This window comes from Ranitomeya imitator, chromosome 2, assembly GCF_032444005.1.
Source record: "Ranitomeya imitator isolate aRanImi1 chromosome 2, aRanImi1.pri, whole genome shotgun sequence".
Taxonomy (NCBI): domain Eukaryota; kingdom Metazoa; phylum Chordata; class Amphibia; order Anura; family Dendrobatidae; genus Ranitomeya; species Ranitomeya imitator.
This window is the reverse complement of record NC_091283.1, coordinates 133,438,555-133,455,664: the sequence shown is the minus strand read 5'-3', so window position 1 is coordinate 133,455,664 and position 17,110 is coordinate 133,438,555. Positions and strand designations below refer to the sequence as shown.

Sequence of the window (17,110 nt, the reverse complement as noted above, 5' to 3'; positions counted from 1 at the left end):
CCAGTAGGCCCAGCTCCCCCTGTAGGACTGTTGGGGTTCGGTAACTGCGGCTGCCTCGCGGCCTAGCTGTTCTCTCCTCTCCTGTGGGCCTTCGGGTCCACCACCTGGTTCCAGCACCGTCAGCTGGTTCCGGGCCGAGCCTTTGGCTTAGGTGCCTCCTCCTGGGTATCCGAGTTCCGCCAACGCCAGGCGGTCCTTGGTAGTGCTTTTAAGCGCGGGCACCTACAGCTTGGTAACCGGGTTCCAGCACCGTCAGCTGGTCCTCGGTCGTGCCATTGGCTCTTGCACACTGGGGCAACGCATCCGGGTTCCAGCACCGCCAGCTGGTTCTCGGCAGTGTTCTTGTCACAGGTACTCCCTCGTGCCAAGCCTGGTTTCAGCACCGTCAGCTGTTTCCGGGTTGTGTCAAGCTCACTGAGACACCTATGCTTGCCTCGTCGTGGTGCGGTCGGGTTAGCCAACTCCAGGGTGCCTCCAGTTTAGGAGCTTCCTATGTGGGCTGCGTGAACTGGTAGTCAAGGCTGGTTCTGTAGTGCCAGTAGGCCCAGCTCCCCCTGTAGGACTGTTGGGGTTCGGTAACTGCGGCTGCCTCGCGGCCTAGCTGTTCTCTCCTCTCCTGTGGGCCTTCGGGTCCACCACCTGGTTCCAGCACCGTCAGCTGGTTCCGGGCCGAGCCTTTGGCTTAGGTGCCTCCTCCTGGGTATCCGAGTTCCGCCAACGCCAGGCGGTCCTTGGTAGTGCTTTTAAGCGCGGGCACCTACAGCTTGGTAACCGGGTTCCAGCACCGTCAGCTGGTCCTCGGTCGTGCCATTGGCTCTTGCACACTGGGGCAACGCATCCGGGTTCCAGCACCGCCAGCTGGTTCTCGGCAGTGTTCTTGTCACAGGTACTCCCTCGTGCCAAGCCTGGTTTCAGCACCGTCAGCTGTTTCCGGGTTGTGTCAAGCTCACTGAGACACCTATGCTTGCCTCGTCGTGGTGCGGTCGGGTTAGCCAACTCCAGGGTGCCTCCAGTTTAGGAGCTTCCTATGTGGGCTGCGTGAACTGGTAGTCAAGGCTGGTTCTGTAGTGCCAGTAGGCCCAGCTCCCCCTGTAGGACTGTTGGGGTTCGGTAACTGCGGCTGCCTCGCGGCCTAGCTGTTCTCTCCTCTCCTGTGGGCCTTCGGGTCCACCACCTGGTTCCAGCACCGTCAGCTGGTTCCGGGCCGAGCCTTTGGCTTAGGTGCCTCCTCCTGGGTATCCGAGTTCCGCCAACGCCAGGCGGTCCTTGGTAGTGCTTTTAAGCGCGGGCACCTACAGCTTGGTAACCGGGTTCCAGCACCGTCAGCTGGTCCTCGGTCGTGCCATTGGCTCTTGCACACTGGGGCAACGCATCCGGGTTCCAGCACCGCCAGCTGGTTCTCGGCAGTGTTCTTGTCACAGGTACTCCCTCGTGCCAAGCCTGGTTTCAGCACCGTCAGCTGTTTCCGGGTTGTGTCAAGCTCACTGAGACACCTATGCTTGCCTCGTCGTGGTGCGGTCGGGTTAGCCAACTCCAGGGTGCCTCCAGTTTAGGAGCTTCCTATGTGGGCTGCGTGAACTGGTAGTCAAGGCTGGTTCTGTAGTGCCAGTAGGCCCAGCTCCCCCTGTAGGACTGTTGGGGTTCGGTAACTGCGGCTGCCTCGCGGCCTAGCTGTTCTCTCCTCTCCTGTGGACCTTGGGGTCCACCACCTGGTTCCAGCACCGTCAGCTGGTTCTCGGCAGTGTCTTTTGCTCTTGTACCTTCTGCTCCCCATCCTGGTTCCAGTACCGTCAGCTGGTTCCGGGCAGAGCCTTTGGCTTAGGTGCCTCCTTCTGGGTATCCAAGTTCCACCAACGTCAGGTGGTCCTTGGTAGTGCTTTCAGGCACGGGTACCTCCTGCTTAGTAACCGGGTTCCAGTAACGTCAGCTGGTCCTCGGTAGTTCCATTGGCTCTTGGACCTTCGGCTACCCATCCGGGTTCCAGTACCATCAGCTGGTTCTCGGCAGTGTCTTTTGCTCTTGTACCTTCTGCTCCCCATCCTGGTTCCAGTAACGTCAGCTGGTTCCGGGCAGAGCCTTTGGCTTAGGTGCCTCCTTCTGGGTATCCGAGTTCCGTCAACGTCAGGCGGTCCTTGGTAGTGCTTTTTAGCACGGGTACCTCCTGCTTAGTAACCGGGTTCCAGTAACGTCAGCTGGTCCTCGGTAGTTCCATAGGCTCTTGAACCTTCGGGTAGCCATCCGAGTTCCAGTTCCATCAGCTGGTTCTTGGCATTTTCTCAGCCTTCTTGTACCTTCTGCTACATTTCCAAGTTGAAGACCCTAACGTCGACGACCCGGAAGACCACCACGATGACGACGACACGGAAGACCACCCCGATGACGACGACGACGACGGCGGAGATGACGACACTGGAGACGACGACCCTGGAGACGACAACATGGAAGACCGAGAAGCAGAAGAACAAGAGGCTGCAGAACAAAGAGCAGAAGAACATTAAGCATAAGACTTAATATCAGAGCAAAAGATATTATCTAAATTTATATGCAGAAGAAGACTAAGCAGTGTATGGGGGTGAGTCCGTTCCTCCTCGTGGTGCCCCTGGATAAAGCCTGATGCTGCAGGCCAAACTGAACGCGGACAAATGTAACTTTTGTGACTGGCAGAACGGAAGGTGTAATCTTCCAACTTTTATAGATAACAACTACGGGAATGCCTGTCACAAATGAGAATATGATGAAGAAGTAGAATAGGAAGAATAATAACAGTTGAATAAAATGAATATGTAGAATAGGAAGAATAATAATAGTTGAATAAAATGAATATGAAGAATGTAATAAAAAAAAAAAAATAGGTAGAAGATGAAGAAGAAGATGAATAAGGTGAAGAAGTTGATGTCAAAGATGCTGATGATGATGAAGATGAAAGTGTGGGAAAAGGAAAAAAAAGAAGTGGAAGGTCGTGGAATAGTGAAACATCAATATCTGACAAAATAAAAAAAAATTTACATAGTCAATATCTTTTTCAATCCGAACGTCTTTAAAAAAAAAAAAAATCATGCTATTCTATTTGATTGGGCTAATCCTCATTGCCTTTAATGTCTCCGCCACCTCCCCCAATACATCCTACATTATTCTTAGTTGTTTTCCTTCATGTAGAATGAACCTACAAGGAAAGAAAGGGTTTATTTTAATTCCGATATTTTGGTCCCATTGACTTGCATTGGGATCGGGTATCGGTATCGGCGATATCCGATATTTTTTGAATATCGGCCGATCCAAACCGATACCGATACTTTCCGATATCGGAAGGTATCGCTCAACACTAGTTGTGAATTCTGTGACCAAGCTCCCTCCTGTGGTCATGAGTGGTACTGCGGCTGGTTCTGTCTATAAGCTTCCTTTGGTGGATGAGAGTGGTACTGCGGCTTCTGAGTTTCCTTCCTCAGGTGATGTCGTTAGGTGCTGCTCTATTTAACTCCACCTGGTGCTTTGATCCTGGCCTCCAGTCAATGTTCTAGTATTGGTCTTGCTTCCTCCTGGATCGTTCCTGTGGCCTCTCTATCCTGCATAAGCTAAGTTCTGCTTGTGTTATTTTTTGTTTGCTATATTTTCTGTCCAGCTTGCTATTTTGGTTTTTCTTGCTTGCTGGAAGCTCTGAGACGCAGAGGGAGCACCTCCGTACCGTTAGTCGGTGCGGAGGGTCTTTTTGCCCCTCTGCGTGGTTGTTTGTAGGTTTTTGTGTTGACCGCAAAGCTATCTTTCCTATCCTCGGTCTATTCAGTAAGTCGGGCCTCACTTTGCTAAATCTATTTCATCTCTGTGTTTGTATTTCATCTTTAATCACAGTCATTATATGTGGGGGGCTGCCTTTTCCTTTGGGGAATTTCTCTGAGGCAAGGTAGGCTTATTTTTCTATCTTCAGGGCTAGTTAGTTTCTCAGGCTGTGCCGAGTTGCATAGAGAGCGTTGGGCGCAATCCACGGCTACCTCTAGTGTGGTGTGTTAGGATTAGGGATTGCGGTCAGCAGAGTTCCCACGTCTCAGAGCTCGTCCTTTGTTTTTGGTAATTGTCAGGTCACTTTGTACCTCTATGTCCATTGTGGTTCTGAATTACCTGTTCATAACAGAAACCCATTACTGCTTTATTGGAGCTTCGACCCTAGATGTGTTTACACTTAAAGGAACCCCCATGACTTGGTGAGCATCATGATCATTGTGTTGTTCTTCTATGAGGTTCATATGGCGATAAATGTGTAAGGAAAAAAAAAGGCTTTCCATAATTTTAAGAAAGAGTATTCAGCCTCTGAATGAGGTCACCACAGGGGAACTGCCTTGGTTTTTGTCATAGGGATAAGTGAGTGAGATGTCAGTCTCCACTAGTCTTTTGTCTAGGGTCTAGTTGCGAGACTCATCTGTAATGCATCTGGATGTCTCGCCCTTCCCCACGAGCTGCATGGTCAGCCATGATATGAAAGAGCCATAAGTTGATTTTCACCATTGATCCCTTTTTATTTGTAATTGTCTCTACATACAATACTTGTCTTCTTCTTTTATAATATCCTTTTACCCTTTTGTAAACACTGCCTACCTTTTTGGCGTAAAATATATAAAATTACTAGCTTCGTTTCTCCTTGCTCTATAACGTACTGTCACATCCTCTGAAGTGAATTACGCTACTAATTGGGATGGCTCTGGACTCGTTATTAATTAAGAAATCGGAGCTGGTAGCAGCAGAAATTGTCCTGCAATTTTGGGGAAAACTGGCAGCAATGGACGGCATTGATAATTATTGTTCCCGCCTGAATGGGAGTAGTTATATTGCGCTCGCTGCAGTGTGCCCATTAGCCAGTACAAAGTAAGGCAGCCTGTCTAGTGATTAATTATCCTAGGTGCAGTACTCTGTCTGACCTGAGGGTAAGGGGGCACCAGAGAGCTGCAAGTTCCAAACCGGAACTGGGAAGCGGAATATGGATAAATCTTCAGAAAAGAACTGGGGCAACCAAACAACCCAGGTTCATGAGATATTGGTGTGAGCGGTTGGGATGATAAAAATATCCTCCCTGTGATTCGTGACCTCACAGAATCACCTGTGATCCCGCGCTGTCCTGTCTGTATACTCTCTTTTGCTTCCTCACCTGCCCAGGAGATGTGGTATGATCAGTCCATGTTCTTGTACGGTCAGATAAGCCATTGCACTGTACGCAGCAGGGGTACATTTATAAGATTATCTCAGCACATGAGCTTTTTTTTTTTTTTTTAGCACGTTCAACTGTGAAACTAATTATTATTCCAAGATTTATTGATTAAAATGTACTTTGTTTGTGGGAAAATCACTTTAATAAAGTACTCTCGCCTTACAGTATTATGAGCCCCACATATTGCTCCATACAGTATTATGGGCACCACATAGTTCTCCATACAGAATAATGAGCCCCATATATTGCTCCATACAGAATGGGCCCCATATGATGATCCAGTGTGTAATGGGCCCCATATATGATGCTCCAGTGTGTGATGGGCCCCGTATATGATGCTCCAAACATTTAAAAAAAAAAAAAAAAAAAACCCTCGCCTCTGCTCTGGATGCTCCACCGTGTCGACGTCTTGCATCTCTCTGCGCTGTGAGTGTTCAGGCGTTGCGTCATCATGCCCTCTGACCTGAACGTCCCTGTCGGAGGATGCAAAAGATGCCACAGCGGTGGAGCTGGGGAGGTAAACATCGCAAGTGCTGGGGCCATGAACAAGCGGAGGCGGGTCCATTCGTGGGTATTGGCATAGACACTGGGCCTCCATAGCGCGCCGGTGTCCCTGACAGCGAGTGGGCACCCCCTCATTCCGCCTGATCAGGCCCTGATCGGACCCACACCGATCAACAAGTAATCAGTCAAATTATGGGTAGGTGATGACGTGTTTTCACTGGACACCCCCTTTTAATTTTTTTTTTACAGAAACTGATAATTGGATATTGGCATTTAGTCCATTTTGTGGCATAGCAGGTTTTTAAGGGTTTTTTTTTCTCCCTTTTTTTTTTAAATATCTGTTATCTCACACTTTTTTTTAGGTGGTGTCGCATGTGTTTTCAGTGGACAGCCCTTTGACACCGTCAAGGTTAAGATGCAGACTTTCCCATCCTTGTATCGAGGTTTTGTGGACTGCGCCGTGAGGACCTACCACACAGAGGGATTGCGCGGGTTGTATCACGGCACTGTTCCTGCTTTGTTGGCTAATGTGTCAGAAAATGCAGTGCTGTTTGCATGCTATGGCTTTTGTCAAAATCTTGTGTGTCATCTCCTGGGGATGCAAGATCCGTCACAGCTTAGGTGTGTGCTGCTTTTATCTTTTCCTTATATACGGATCTTTATTGGAGCCCCCTTATTCACTTTTGTTTTTATGTTACACCAATAAGTGACCAATAAAAAGGACTGGAAAAGACCTTTTAACCTCTTTACGTCATGGGGAAAAAACGGTCATGGTGGTGTCGTAGCTGCTGATTGGTGAGATTGGACAGTGATGGGAATATTTAATTAAGTGATATCTAGGATGTGATATTATACTATTTACCGTACTTTCGTTTTTTGAGCAATGCATATGAATATTAAATCTATTTTGTGTAAGTTTTGCATATGTGGTAGTACCAATTCTATACCAGTAGGTAGAGATCTCTCGCGATCTCTCTCCACCTAGCGGTATAGAATTGGTATAACCACAGATGCGCAAATTACACAAAATATATTTGATATTTAAGAATACCATGTAGGCTAATCAGAAATTATAACCAAAGAACTATATATCCAAGTGTCAGGAGATCACAGCTCCAAAAGAAGTGATGTAATACATAAAGTGTCAGTGCTTGTTTGAGCAGCCACCAATCTGGACACTAGGATCTATTGAAATGCATAAATTATGGCTGACCAAGTGAAAAGTCCACTGTGCTGCAAGAGTGAATGCTGGACACTTTGAAAGGTCAACGTGGATAGTCACAAATTTATCCAAAATCGGTAGGTGTCGAGCAGAGTAGATAACGCAATTATTAGGTTGTGGTTATTTATCTACTCAGTAGAGGCTGATATGTTAATCTCATTAAACACATGCTAAACTTTATTTTTTTTTTTTTTTTGGGTTATTGTCAGTGTGTTGTGTATAAACCGCTTCTATGCCTTTATTGTAATATTCTTCCCTCCAGAGACTACCACAAGGCTACTGCAGGCTCTTTAGCTTCTGTCGTCTCCTCGCTGGTCCTTTGCCCAACGGAACTGGTGAAGTGCCGCATGCAAACCCTGCACGAAATGCGAGTATCTGGACACAAGGCCGTGCCAGCCAAGAGGTCATTACATCCACGTCTGTTAAGTGGGCAAATAAAAATGAAACACGGCTGATTGTTAGCATGCAATATAAAAGTTTATCTGTTCAGCCACTTTTTAAAACTTTTTATTGTACATCAAGCTTCTTGAGTAGTTACTAGAACTTTGCACAAAGCCCAAACTTGCATTTTTTTTTTTTTTTTTTTTCTTTTGTGAACTGCTTTTGTGACTTCAGTAGGAAGAGCTGCACATTTTACACAATATGGTAAAAAATGAGGCAAAATAACCAGTGTGCATAAAATCCTTCCAGGGCGCACTGGAGTACATTGATGCTAAAATGAATGCCAAAATGTCGTATTTCATGAATTTGTCAAACATCTGGAAAATCCTCATTGAGGTAAAAGTCTGACCTTTAACTAAACCGCAAAAGACAACTTGAAAAGGGCACAAATCATTTGATGAAAGTCACAAATCGAATCCCAAAAAACTGGCAGAAATGCAAAGAAGAATTGGGCACTATGTTTCCAACAAAGCTGGGGGCAACCAATAATGTTGCTAGAGAAATCTACAATTATAGAGTGATATGGGAGGGAGATTCTCTTAGGGCTCATGTGTGGAAATCCTCTGACTGTATTCGGAGGTCATATGAGTGCAGTCAGATTTCCGCACAATGGAGAAGATGGAGAACTTTTTTTCTCCATCTTCTATCATATGAGAATCACACTATGCTTACACTGATCAAACTCTGGTCAGTGTCATTTGCATAATTGGCTCCAATGAGAGAATCTATGGCCATCTATCCATAGCCTTAGTGACATTGGCACTGAAAGCTTCATTCAGGGATTTTATTATTATTATTATTATTATTATTATTATTATTATTACTCCATTTATTCTATGGCGCTTTTTTTTTTTTTTTCTTATACAACAAGAAATAAGGAATTTGAAGCTTTAACCTCCTGGAGTTCGAACAGTTTGTTTTTTTTGTTTTTATTCTACTATACAAAGAAATTTTCCACAATGCAGTTGTGTTCTCAGACTTACAAAACTGGATTGCTAACCAAAGTAAATAATTACCAGTGATTTCTTAATTCTGTCTCATCAGTGTTTTGTCTAATATTGCAGCACATCCTATTCCATTGTTTCTGATATCGTAAAAACAGAAGGTGTTTGTGGCCTTTTCCGAGGACTCAGCAGCACGTGGCTGCGGGAAATTCCAGGGTATTTCTTCTTTTTTGGTGGCTATGAGCTGAGTAGCAGTATTCTAAATCGAAACTCCCAAGATCAGCCAGGTAATGGGTAAGACCTGTATGGTCCTTATGAGGCTGCATTTAACACATGGCTGATTGTATTGATAGGTGCACTAGTGGTCACTGTGAGTGGCGGTGTCGGTGGGGCCTTTTTTTGGCTGTCTGTATATCCAGTGGATTCTGTGAAATCAAGAATTCAGGTTTTATCCTTGGCATCTAGCGGTTTCCTTATCTCCTTCCTGCACATCTTGAAGACCGAAGGTGAGCACCCACATTTCTGTGGATTGTTTAATCTACACATAGTGCATCGGCTGAAGTGCATCTGCGCACGCGCGGCCTCCCACAGCCATTTTCCTGAAGCCCCGGGAAGCAGAGCACTCCATCTGCGCACGCGCGGCCTCAGGAAGATGGCCACCGATAAAGCCATGACTCACCCGGCTCTGCTGCTTACCTTGGATACCGGGCCGCTACATCACCTCACCTGTGGAAGGGACCCCGCTCACGCCATACCGCTCACTGCGCCTCATCATCCCCACACCACTGCCGGTAAGCCTGCGTTCCAACTAGAAGATGCACCCCCCATTTTCCTCATATCTTTTTTGGGGGAAAAATGCGTCTTATAGTCTGAAAAATACAGTAAGCCTTCACATGGCCATTTTGACCAAAAATAAAAAAGTTATGGCTCTGGGAAGAAGGGAAGCAAAAACCGAAAATGCAAAACCAAAAATACCTCTGATCGTTAAGGGGTTAATCCTTTCTGCGTTCCTAACAGTCTACCATTTCCACACACAGGACTCCTCACTCTATACAGTGGGCTAATGCCCACCATCGTCAGGTCATTCCCCTGCAACGCTGCTCTTTTCTTGGCCTATGAAATGACGAAGAGGACTCTTACAGAATGGTCATCTAACCAGAACTGAGTGAAGAAGACGGTGTTTCCACATCGGCCTTTTTCTACCGTCATCTGTATTTTCGTTTTGTGAACTTGACAATCGAACCTTTTACTCATCTTTACATGTAAATTGAAGACTATATTAGCTTGTGTCCTTAAATATTGTTCTTTATCTTTTGACCTTTGTTTTATTCCATCTATATGTATATTTATTATATAATAAACTCAAAACGCAGAATACTGTGTGGAGCCTACATCTGATGCAGACTTGGTGATGAATGAAAAATCACAGGTCTTGGTAAGCTCTGGATTGTCCTCCCTTCATTATCCACGACTGTTAGAGTGCACTTTATTTTCTTTTTATTCGGACTCCGATGACAGCACTACGAGAGAGGATCCGCCCTTCAGGAACAGGAAACCTACAGATGCATGGGGAGAGGTGCCGCCCTTTTGTATCTGTAGGTTTCCTGTTCCTGGAGGGACTGGATCCTACAAGAAGATTGCTAGCAGATTCCAGGCCGGCCGGACCGATTCGGGGAGCGAGGGGGTCTCCTACCTCGGCCGGTGCGGGGTACCTGAAGCAGACACGGTGGCTCCGGCAGGGCTGCACGGCAGTGTCTGATCAGCGTGGAGCGGTCGCCAGGGGGTGTCCTGTCTCCGGAAGCCGCGCGTGGTATGTATAAAGGTCAAGGTTTTGATCGAAACGTTACACAGTAATATTCTGGATTTCATATGTTCAATAAAGAAGTTCTTTTTTCAAGCATATACATGTTGAGTGCCGTTACATTTTTTACAAGTATGTATAAAGGTCCTCCTCCCTTGAGGCGCTGGGGGGGGGCTCTGGGGGGTCGGCGGCATTGTGGGGGCGCCCTCAGAGTCTCCCGGCATGGTCTCGGCGTCCCACGCTGTTCACAGCGCTGACAGGAAGAGCCGGCGGTGTCTTCCGGGTCACGGAGCTTCTGCGCATGCGCAGGGGCTCCAAGATGGCGGCGCCCACCGGTAAATGTGCGCCGATCACCCTCAGGTGTCGGCTGATCCCCTGCAGCTGCGCGGGGGGTGGGGGGTGGAAAGTGGCTACAAGCGCGGCATAATTACGCTGGCCGAAGGAGGGGCTATATATCGGCTCCAGGTGCGCGATCCTTGCTCCTGGTTTCCAAACTGAAGATGGAGTCTGATCAGGATCAGCAGCCTCTGCTGCTGGATGAAGTGCCTCAGAAATCCATGGAGAAGGATCGTGAGAAAAAGAGCGATGGGTCTGGCCGCAGAAGCTCCTCCAGACAGGGGTCTGGAGCGTCAGCCAGAAAAGATCCCCCTCGTACTTCGGTATCTTCTGGGTGTGGGGCAGCCACTGGTAAGTGACCTTCGAGAAAGTTCACTTAGTGACTAGTGTCCCCTCATATGTTTTGTGCAGGGAAAGAAAAGCGTCAGTAAGGCGAAGCATAGGGAGTGTGCCATCTGCGGGGTCCCCTTGCCTGACTCACACCCTAAAAAACTATGTGACCCCTGTATCCAGCAGACGGTGAGGTCCTGGAAGGAGGAGAGGGGGTATAGCATGTAGATCTTACATTCTAGTCTACCTTACTTATCCCCTTAGGTAGCAGAAGAGTCCTCTTCTATTGCGGCCAGTCTAAAGGAAATGGTTAGAATGGAGGTCAAGCAGTCCATTAAGAACCTTTCACAGACAGGAGGCTCTAAGCAAAAAACTCAGTGGGCATCTGATTCGTCTGTGGATAAGGACAGGAGCGAGGAATCGGACGATTCAGCAGCTTCATCCTCCTCTTCGGAAGAAGACGCTGCTCGGTTTTGCCTACCCATAGAGAGGATAGACAAATTGATAAAGGCGGTCAGAGGCACAATGGGTATAACAGAACCCAAGCCTCAACTATCTAAAGAACAAATGATGTTCAGCGGGTTAGAACAGAAAAAGCGCAGAGTCTTTCCTTTAAATGAGAAAATACAGGAACTTATCAACAGGGAGTGGAGAAAACCAGAGAGAAAAGGCTCCTTACCACCTGCGCAGAAACGTCGGTACCCTTTTGATGACCCAGCAGTGGGTAGCTGGGAGAAGGCCCCAAAGCTGGATGCAGCAATTGCCAAGGTAGCGAAGCGATCCTCTCTCCCGTTTGAGGATATGGGGACGCTTAAAGACCCCCTGGATAGGAAAGTGGATACCTTCCTAAAGGGAACCTGGGAAATGGCAGCCGGCTCCTTAAGACCTGCGGTGGCGTCAACCTGCACGGCAAGGTCAATGATGGTCTGGCTGGACCAGTTGGAGACCCAATTAAAACAGGGGGCCTCTAGAGATTCCATACTCTCAGCGTTACCAATAATCCAGGAGGGGGCGGCTTTTTTATCGGACGCCTCAATTGACTCCGTAAAGTTGGCAGCTAGAGCAGCAGGACTTTCTAATGCTGCAAGGAGAGCCCTATGGCTGAAATGCTGGCCGGGGGATATGCAGGCGAAAGCAAAGCTCTGCGCTATCCCTTGTAAAGGCGAGTATCTATTTGGGCCTACCCTGGATGAGTTCCTGGAGAAGGCAGGGGATGATAAGAAAAAGTTTCCCAATCTTTTCACTCCATATCGCCGTCCCTTCAACAAAAGAAGGTTCAATCGGGGAGGAAGGCGCACCTTCTCACCGGGTAGGGATCGTTCCAGATGGGATGATAAGCGAAAAAGAGGCACAGGTCTCATGTTTCGCCGTAACCCGACGGAAAACAAAAAACAAGACCAATGACTGGCAATCCCGGTGGGAGGGAGACTGTCGCATTTCTCGGCAGAGTGGTCAAAAATCACAAACAGTGTTTGGATAAAAGACACTGTTTCCCATGGTCTCAGACTTGAGTTTGTCCATACCCCACGGGACAAATTCCAGTTAACACCCTGGCGTTCATCTCCCACTGAACAATTTGCCTTAGAAGAGGAAGTGAGGACTCTTTGCTCCAAAAATGTTTTGATTGAAGTGCCGTATTCTCAGGCAGGGAAGGGGTTCTACTCTCCCCTTTTCCTAATTCAAAAACCGGATATGTCTTATAGGACCATTATAAACCTTAAGGGTCTCAATAAGTTTTTGGTGAAACATACCTTCAAAATGGAGTCCATCAATTCGACAATAAAAATGCTTTTCAACAATTGTTTTATGGTAGTAGTGGATTTGAAAGATGCCTACTATCATGTACCCATTCACGCTGATTTCCAACAATACCTAAGGGTAGCAGTACTAATGGGGGGTAGGATTCAACATTTTCAGTTCAGGGCACTTCCCTTCGGGATAACTTCTGCTCCTAGAGTGTTCACTAAAATAATCGCTGAAGTCATGGCACATTTAAGAGAATCAAATGTCCTTATAATTCCCTACTTGGATGATTTCCTCATTGTAGGGAACTCAGTAGATCACTGTCTGTCACAATGGGAGGTTACTAAAGCCAAGCTAGAACACCTGGGTTGGATCATAAACTTCGAAAAATCTAAGTTACAGCCCCTAAATATTCAAAAGTTCCTGGGTCTAATGTTGGATTCAGTGACACAACCGTGTCTCCTCCCTATAGAAAAAACACATCTAATTCAAATTTATGCGTTAAAAACAATCAATACACCTTCCATGACACTTAGGCAAGCAATGTCTCTACTTGGGTCACTCACATCTTGCATTCCAGCAGTTAAGTGGGCTCAGTTCCACACCAGATCCCTACAGAGAGAAGTCTTGTTCCATGACAGAGCCTTGGGAGGCGCGTTAAATGGGAAAATAACGTTAGGGCCAACCACGCTAGATTCCCTTAGGTGGTGGTCAGATAAAAAGAATTTATCAGCGGGGGTTCCCTGGATAGTAAATGTGTCCCGGGTGATAACCACAGATGCCAGCTCTTCAGGGTGGGGAGCCTACATGGGGGACATGGTGGTCCAGGGACAATGGGAACCCTTCACAACATTCTCATCCAACCAAAGGGAGTTGTTGGCGGTTGAATTGGCTGTTAAAAAATTCCTCATATATCTGCAGGGCCAGCACGTCAGAATTCTGTCGGACAACAGAGTTGCAGTCGCTTACATAAACCGGCAAGGAGGAACTCGTTCCGAGACATTGATGCAAATCACGGATCGATTGTTCCAGGTGGCAGAGCACAATTTTCTCTTTGACGGCTCTCCACATCAAAGGAAAGGAAAATGTGGCAGCAGATTTCCTCAGCCGAAACGTGTTAAGACAAGGAGAGTGGTCTCTCAACGAAGACATTTTCAATCTGATCGTCTGCAGATGAGGTCAACCAGTGGTAGACCTGTTCGCCACCAGAAACAACAGAAAAGTAAAACTTTTTTGCTCGCTAAATCCCAGGGAGAATCCCTTGGCGGTGGACGCGTTTCTGATAAAATGGGATTTTCCACTGGCCTATGCTTTCCCACCACTGAACCTGATACCTCTAGTGGTGAGGAAAATCAGGGAAGATCGAGCGAAAGTCATCCTTATCGCCCCCTTTTGGCCCAGAAGAACCTGGTTTGCCTGGCTCAAGACAATGTCTGTATCGGTTCCCTGGGTACTACCAGAGATCCCGAACCTGCTTTCTCAGGGACCGATCTCCCATCCACAAGTGGCAGCGCTCCATTTAACGGCGTGGAGTTTGAACGGTCACTATTAGTGGGGAAAGGCTTCTCTCCAAATTTAGTCGAGACACTCCTAAAGAGTAGAAAGCAAATAACTACAAAAATCTACTCTAGAACTTGGAGGAAGTTCTTGTCTTGTTCAAGATTTGACATCCGAGACGGGGTACCAATACAACAAATTTTAGAGTTCCTACAGAGGGGTCTCGAGTTAAAACTCTCAACTAGTACCCTTAGAGTACAGGTCTCAGCTCTGGGTGCCCTGTTTTCATGCAATATAGCTAACAATTATTGGATAGCGAGGTTTATGAAGGCAGTTAGTAGATCTAGACCGGTATATAAGGATAGAACAGTTCCATGGGATTTAAATTTAGTTCTGTCCTCTCTAACAAAACCCCCCTTTGAACCTCTGCAAGAGGCCTCGATCAAAATGTTGACGCTTAAGACAGCCTTCCTGATTGTCATAACCTCAGCTCGCAGGATAGGGGATATCCAGGCACTTTCTAGAGCTCCTCCATACACAGAAATCTTATCAGACAGAGTAGTCCTTAGACCAGACCCGGCATATCTGCCGAAGGTAGCGACACGTTTCCATAGATCACAGGAGATAGTTTTGCCATCCTTTATTCCTAATCCCTCTAATCCTAAAGAGCAGGAGCTTCATACGTTAGACGTTAGGAGATCTCTCCTTCAGTATATCTCAGCCACTGATAATTGGAAGAAAGATGGAGCACTGTTTCTTTCCTTCCAAGGTCCAAGGAAAGGATTTAGTGTCAAAATATTCACTAGCCAAATGGATTAGGGAAACTATCTCTCTAGCTTATACAGCAGGTGGGGGGCCAGCTCCGCAGAATCTAAAGGCACATTCCACCCGGGCCATGGCGTCATCCTGGGCAGAGAGATCTGGAGTGTCAGTGGGGCAAATATGTAAGGGGCCACTTGGTCATCTCCTTCCACTTTCTTTAAACACTATCGGTTGGATTTGGGGTCCTCCTCTGATCTCTCCTTTGGGTTAAGGGTGCTACAGACTATAGTCCCTCCCTAAGGTAGCTTACATCTCTGTAAATCTCTCGTAGTGCTGTCATGGGAGTCCGAATAAAGCATTAAGCTACTTACTGGTAGCGGCATTTTTCGGAGGCCCATGACAGCACCCTTAGTTCCCTCCCTATTCACGTGGGGGTAGCACTTCCTATAGTGTATATAATGATAGATTTCACGAGTGGTATCTAGTTCGATACAATGGATTGTTTTGTATATAAACTGTATATAATGTATATTTGTGTACCACTAACCGCGGTAGTCCTCTCAAGCTCTGAAATACAACTGATGCATGGGGAGAGGTGCCGCCCTTTTGTATCTGTAGGTTTCCTGTTCCTGAAGGGCGGATCCTCTCTCGTAGTGCTGTCATGGGCCTCCGAAAAATGCCGCTACCAGTAAGTAGCTTAATGCTTTTTTCGCTCTTCATTTTCATGATGGTTATGTAATTTGGGGGGAAAAAGGTATTGATGGGTTAATTAACCCTATTCTGCTGTTCTGCAGAAAATTGATGCTGATCCTTGCTGAGACAATTGCTTAGAGCAGTACATCAGATCTTGGGTATAGCTCTACCAACTTTGAGCAGTGGGGAGCACAGTGTGCCCTCGGCCAGATATGGACTAGAGCTGAAATTCAGCCCTGGCATTTGAAATCATACATGCCCATGCTGTCCCGTCCCCAAGAACCAGACAGAAAATATTACTAATATTACCCTGGATGGAGAAAAGCAAGATTTACTACATGATCAATATTTCTAATGCTACCCGTGGCCTGCTGGGGTAAATGACAGTCAGCGACTTTGTGCTAATTCACAACTCTTAACAGTATGGGTGTCTTGAGAACACCAATTCTGTTAACAACGTAGCAGCAGAGGCGTAGCTAGAGCTTTTGCCGCCCGGGGCTGATCCCGAGTTTGGCGCCCCCCCCCCCCCCAGCTCAATACACACAAAGGTTACCAAAAATGGTTTTCCTGTTTTGTAGAACTTAAACTGGGCCTAATGGTGTCACCCCCACATGCCACACCTGTGACTTAATACCACCACACCATGACCAGGCCACATAGTGACCGAATAATACTACATACAAGGGACAAATACCACCGCACCATTTCCAGACCACATATTACCACCACATAGTGACTGAATACTACAATACTGATCAGTAATAAAAAAAAAAACCACAATACTATCACCATAAGTGCCAGTATTCACAGGAGATCTGTACTTAGTATGCAGTGTCTGTGTAGAGGTAATACAGAGATCACTGGTGACATTATACACAGGACCTCTATATAGTATACAGTGTATAGTGTCAGTGTATAGGTAACACTGACTCACCAGTGACGTCTCTAGGTGAAGTCCTTCATCTTTCATCCAGCACAGACCGCCATCATTCCTTCCAGCCAGGACTCGTTTCTGCAGGAAATAACACAGTTATCTCGAGCTCCGCTTGCAGAACACATTACTTAATTTTTCACAACTTCTACATTACACCACATGAAGAAAAAAAGGTGATATAGTGTCACTCTGCACAGTAACAGGACCGCCCCCCCATTTAAAACAGTATACTCAAAAAATAAAATAAATACATCACTGCAGTAATAATATCCCTTAATTATCCCCTATGGTAATAATATTCCCCACCCTGGCCCCGTTTATCTCATTCCTGGCTCCAGCCATATGTTGTCGTATCCTGCCCTCATGAGTATCCATTCTACCCCATATGATCTCCCCATCCTGCCCCACCAGCCTCCATCGTATCCGTCCTGCCCCATGATCCAATCCTGCCCCATGTCTCCAATCATGCCCCGTATCTACATTCTGCCCATGCCTCAAGTCCTGCCCCCAGTGTGTCCAGCATATTACCCCCATGTTGTCCAGCAATCTGCCCCAGTGTGTCCAGCATATTACCCCCATGTTGTCCAGCAATCTGCCCCAGTGTGTCCAGCATATTACCCCCAGTGTGTCCAGCAATCTGCCCCATGGTCTCCAGTATTGCCCCAGTGTGTCCAGCATTGCCCCAGCCCCAGACAGTCAGACATAAAGA

General features: G+C 46.8%; 1 protein-coding gene across 1 annotated transcript; it reads left to right on the top strand.

Annotated features, from left to right (window-relative positions):
- The first annotated feature begins 5,677 nt into the window (after positions 1-5,677).
- On the top strand, positions 5,678-9,470 carry LOC138666275 (mitochondrial ornithine transporter 1-like). The gene is made up of 6 exons (XM_069754501.1): positions 5,678-5,765; positions 6,061-6,319; positions 7,183-7,323; positions 8,426-8,592; positions 8,659-8,811; positions 9,343-9,470. The coding sequence occupies exons 1-6, from the start codon at positions 5,678-5,680 to the stop codon at positions 9,468-9,470; spliced, it is 936 nt and encodes a 311-aa protein (XP_069610602.1).
- Positions 9,471-17,110: the final 7,640 nt, after the last annotated feature.

What these genes read in the sequence shown, in the direction of transcription:
- LOC138666275 (XM_069754501.1), top strand. Translation starts at nt 5,678, where the DNA reads ATGCAAAAGATGCCACAGCGGTGGAGCTGGGGAGGTAAACATCGCAAG. An exon ending in CAAGATCCGTCACAGCTTAG is followed by an intron (nt 6,320 to 7,182) that starts GTGTGTGCTGCT and finishes TCTTCCCTCCAG; the next exon opens with AGACTACCACAAGGCTACTG. An exon ending in GCACATCTTGAAGACCGAAG is followed by an intron (nt 8,812 to 9,342) that starts GTGAGCACCCAC and finishes TTCCACACACAG; the next exon opens with GACTCCTCACTCTATACAGT.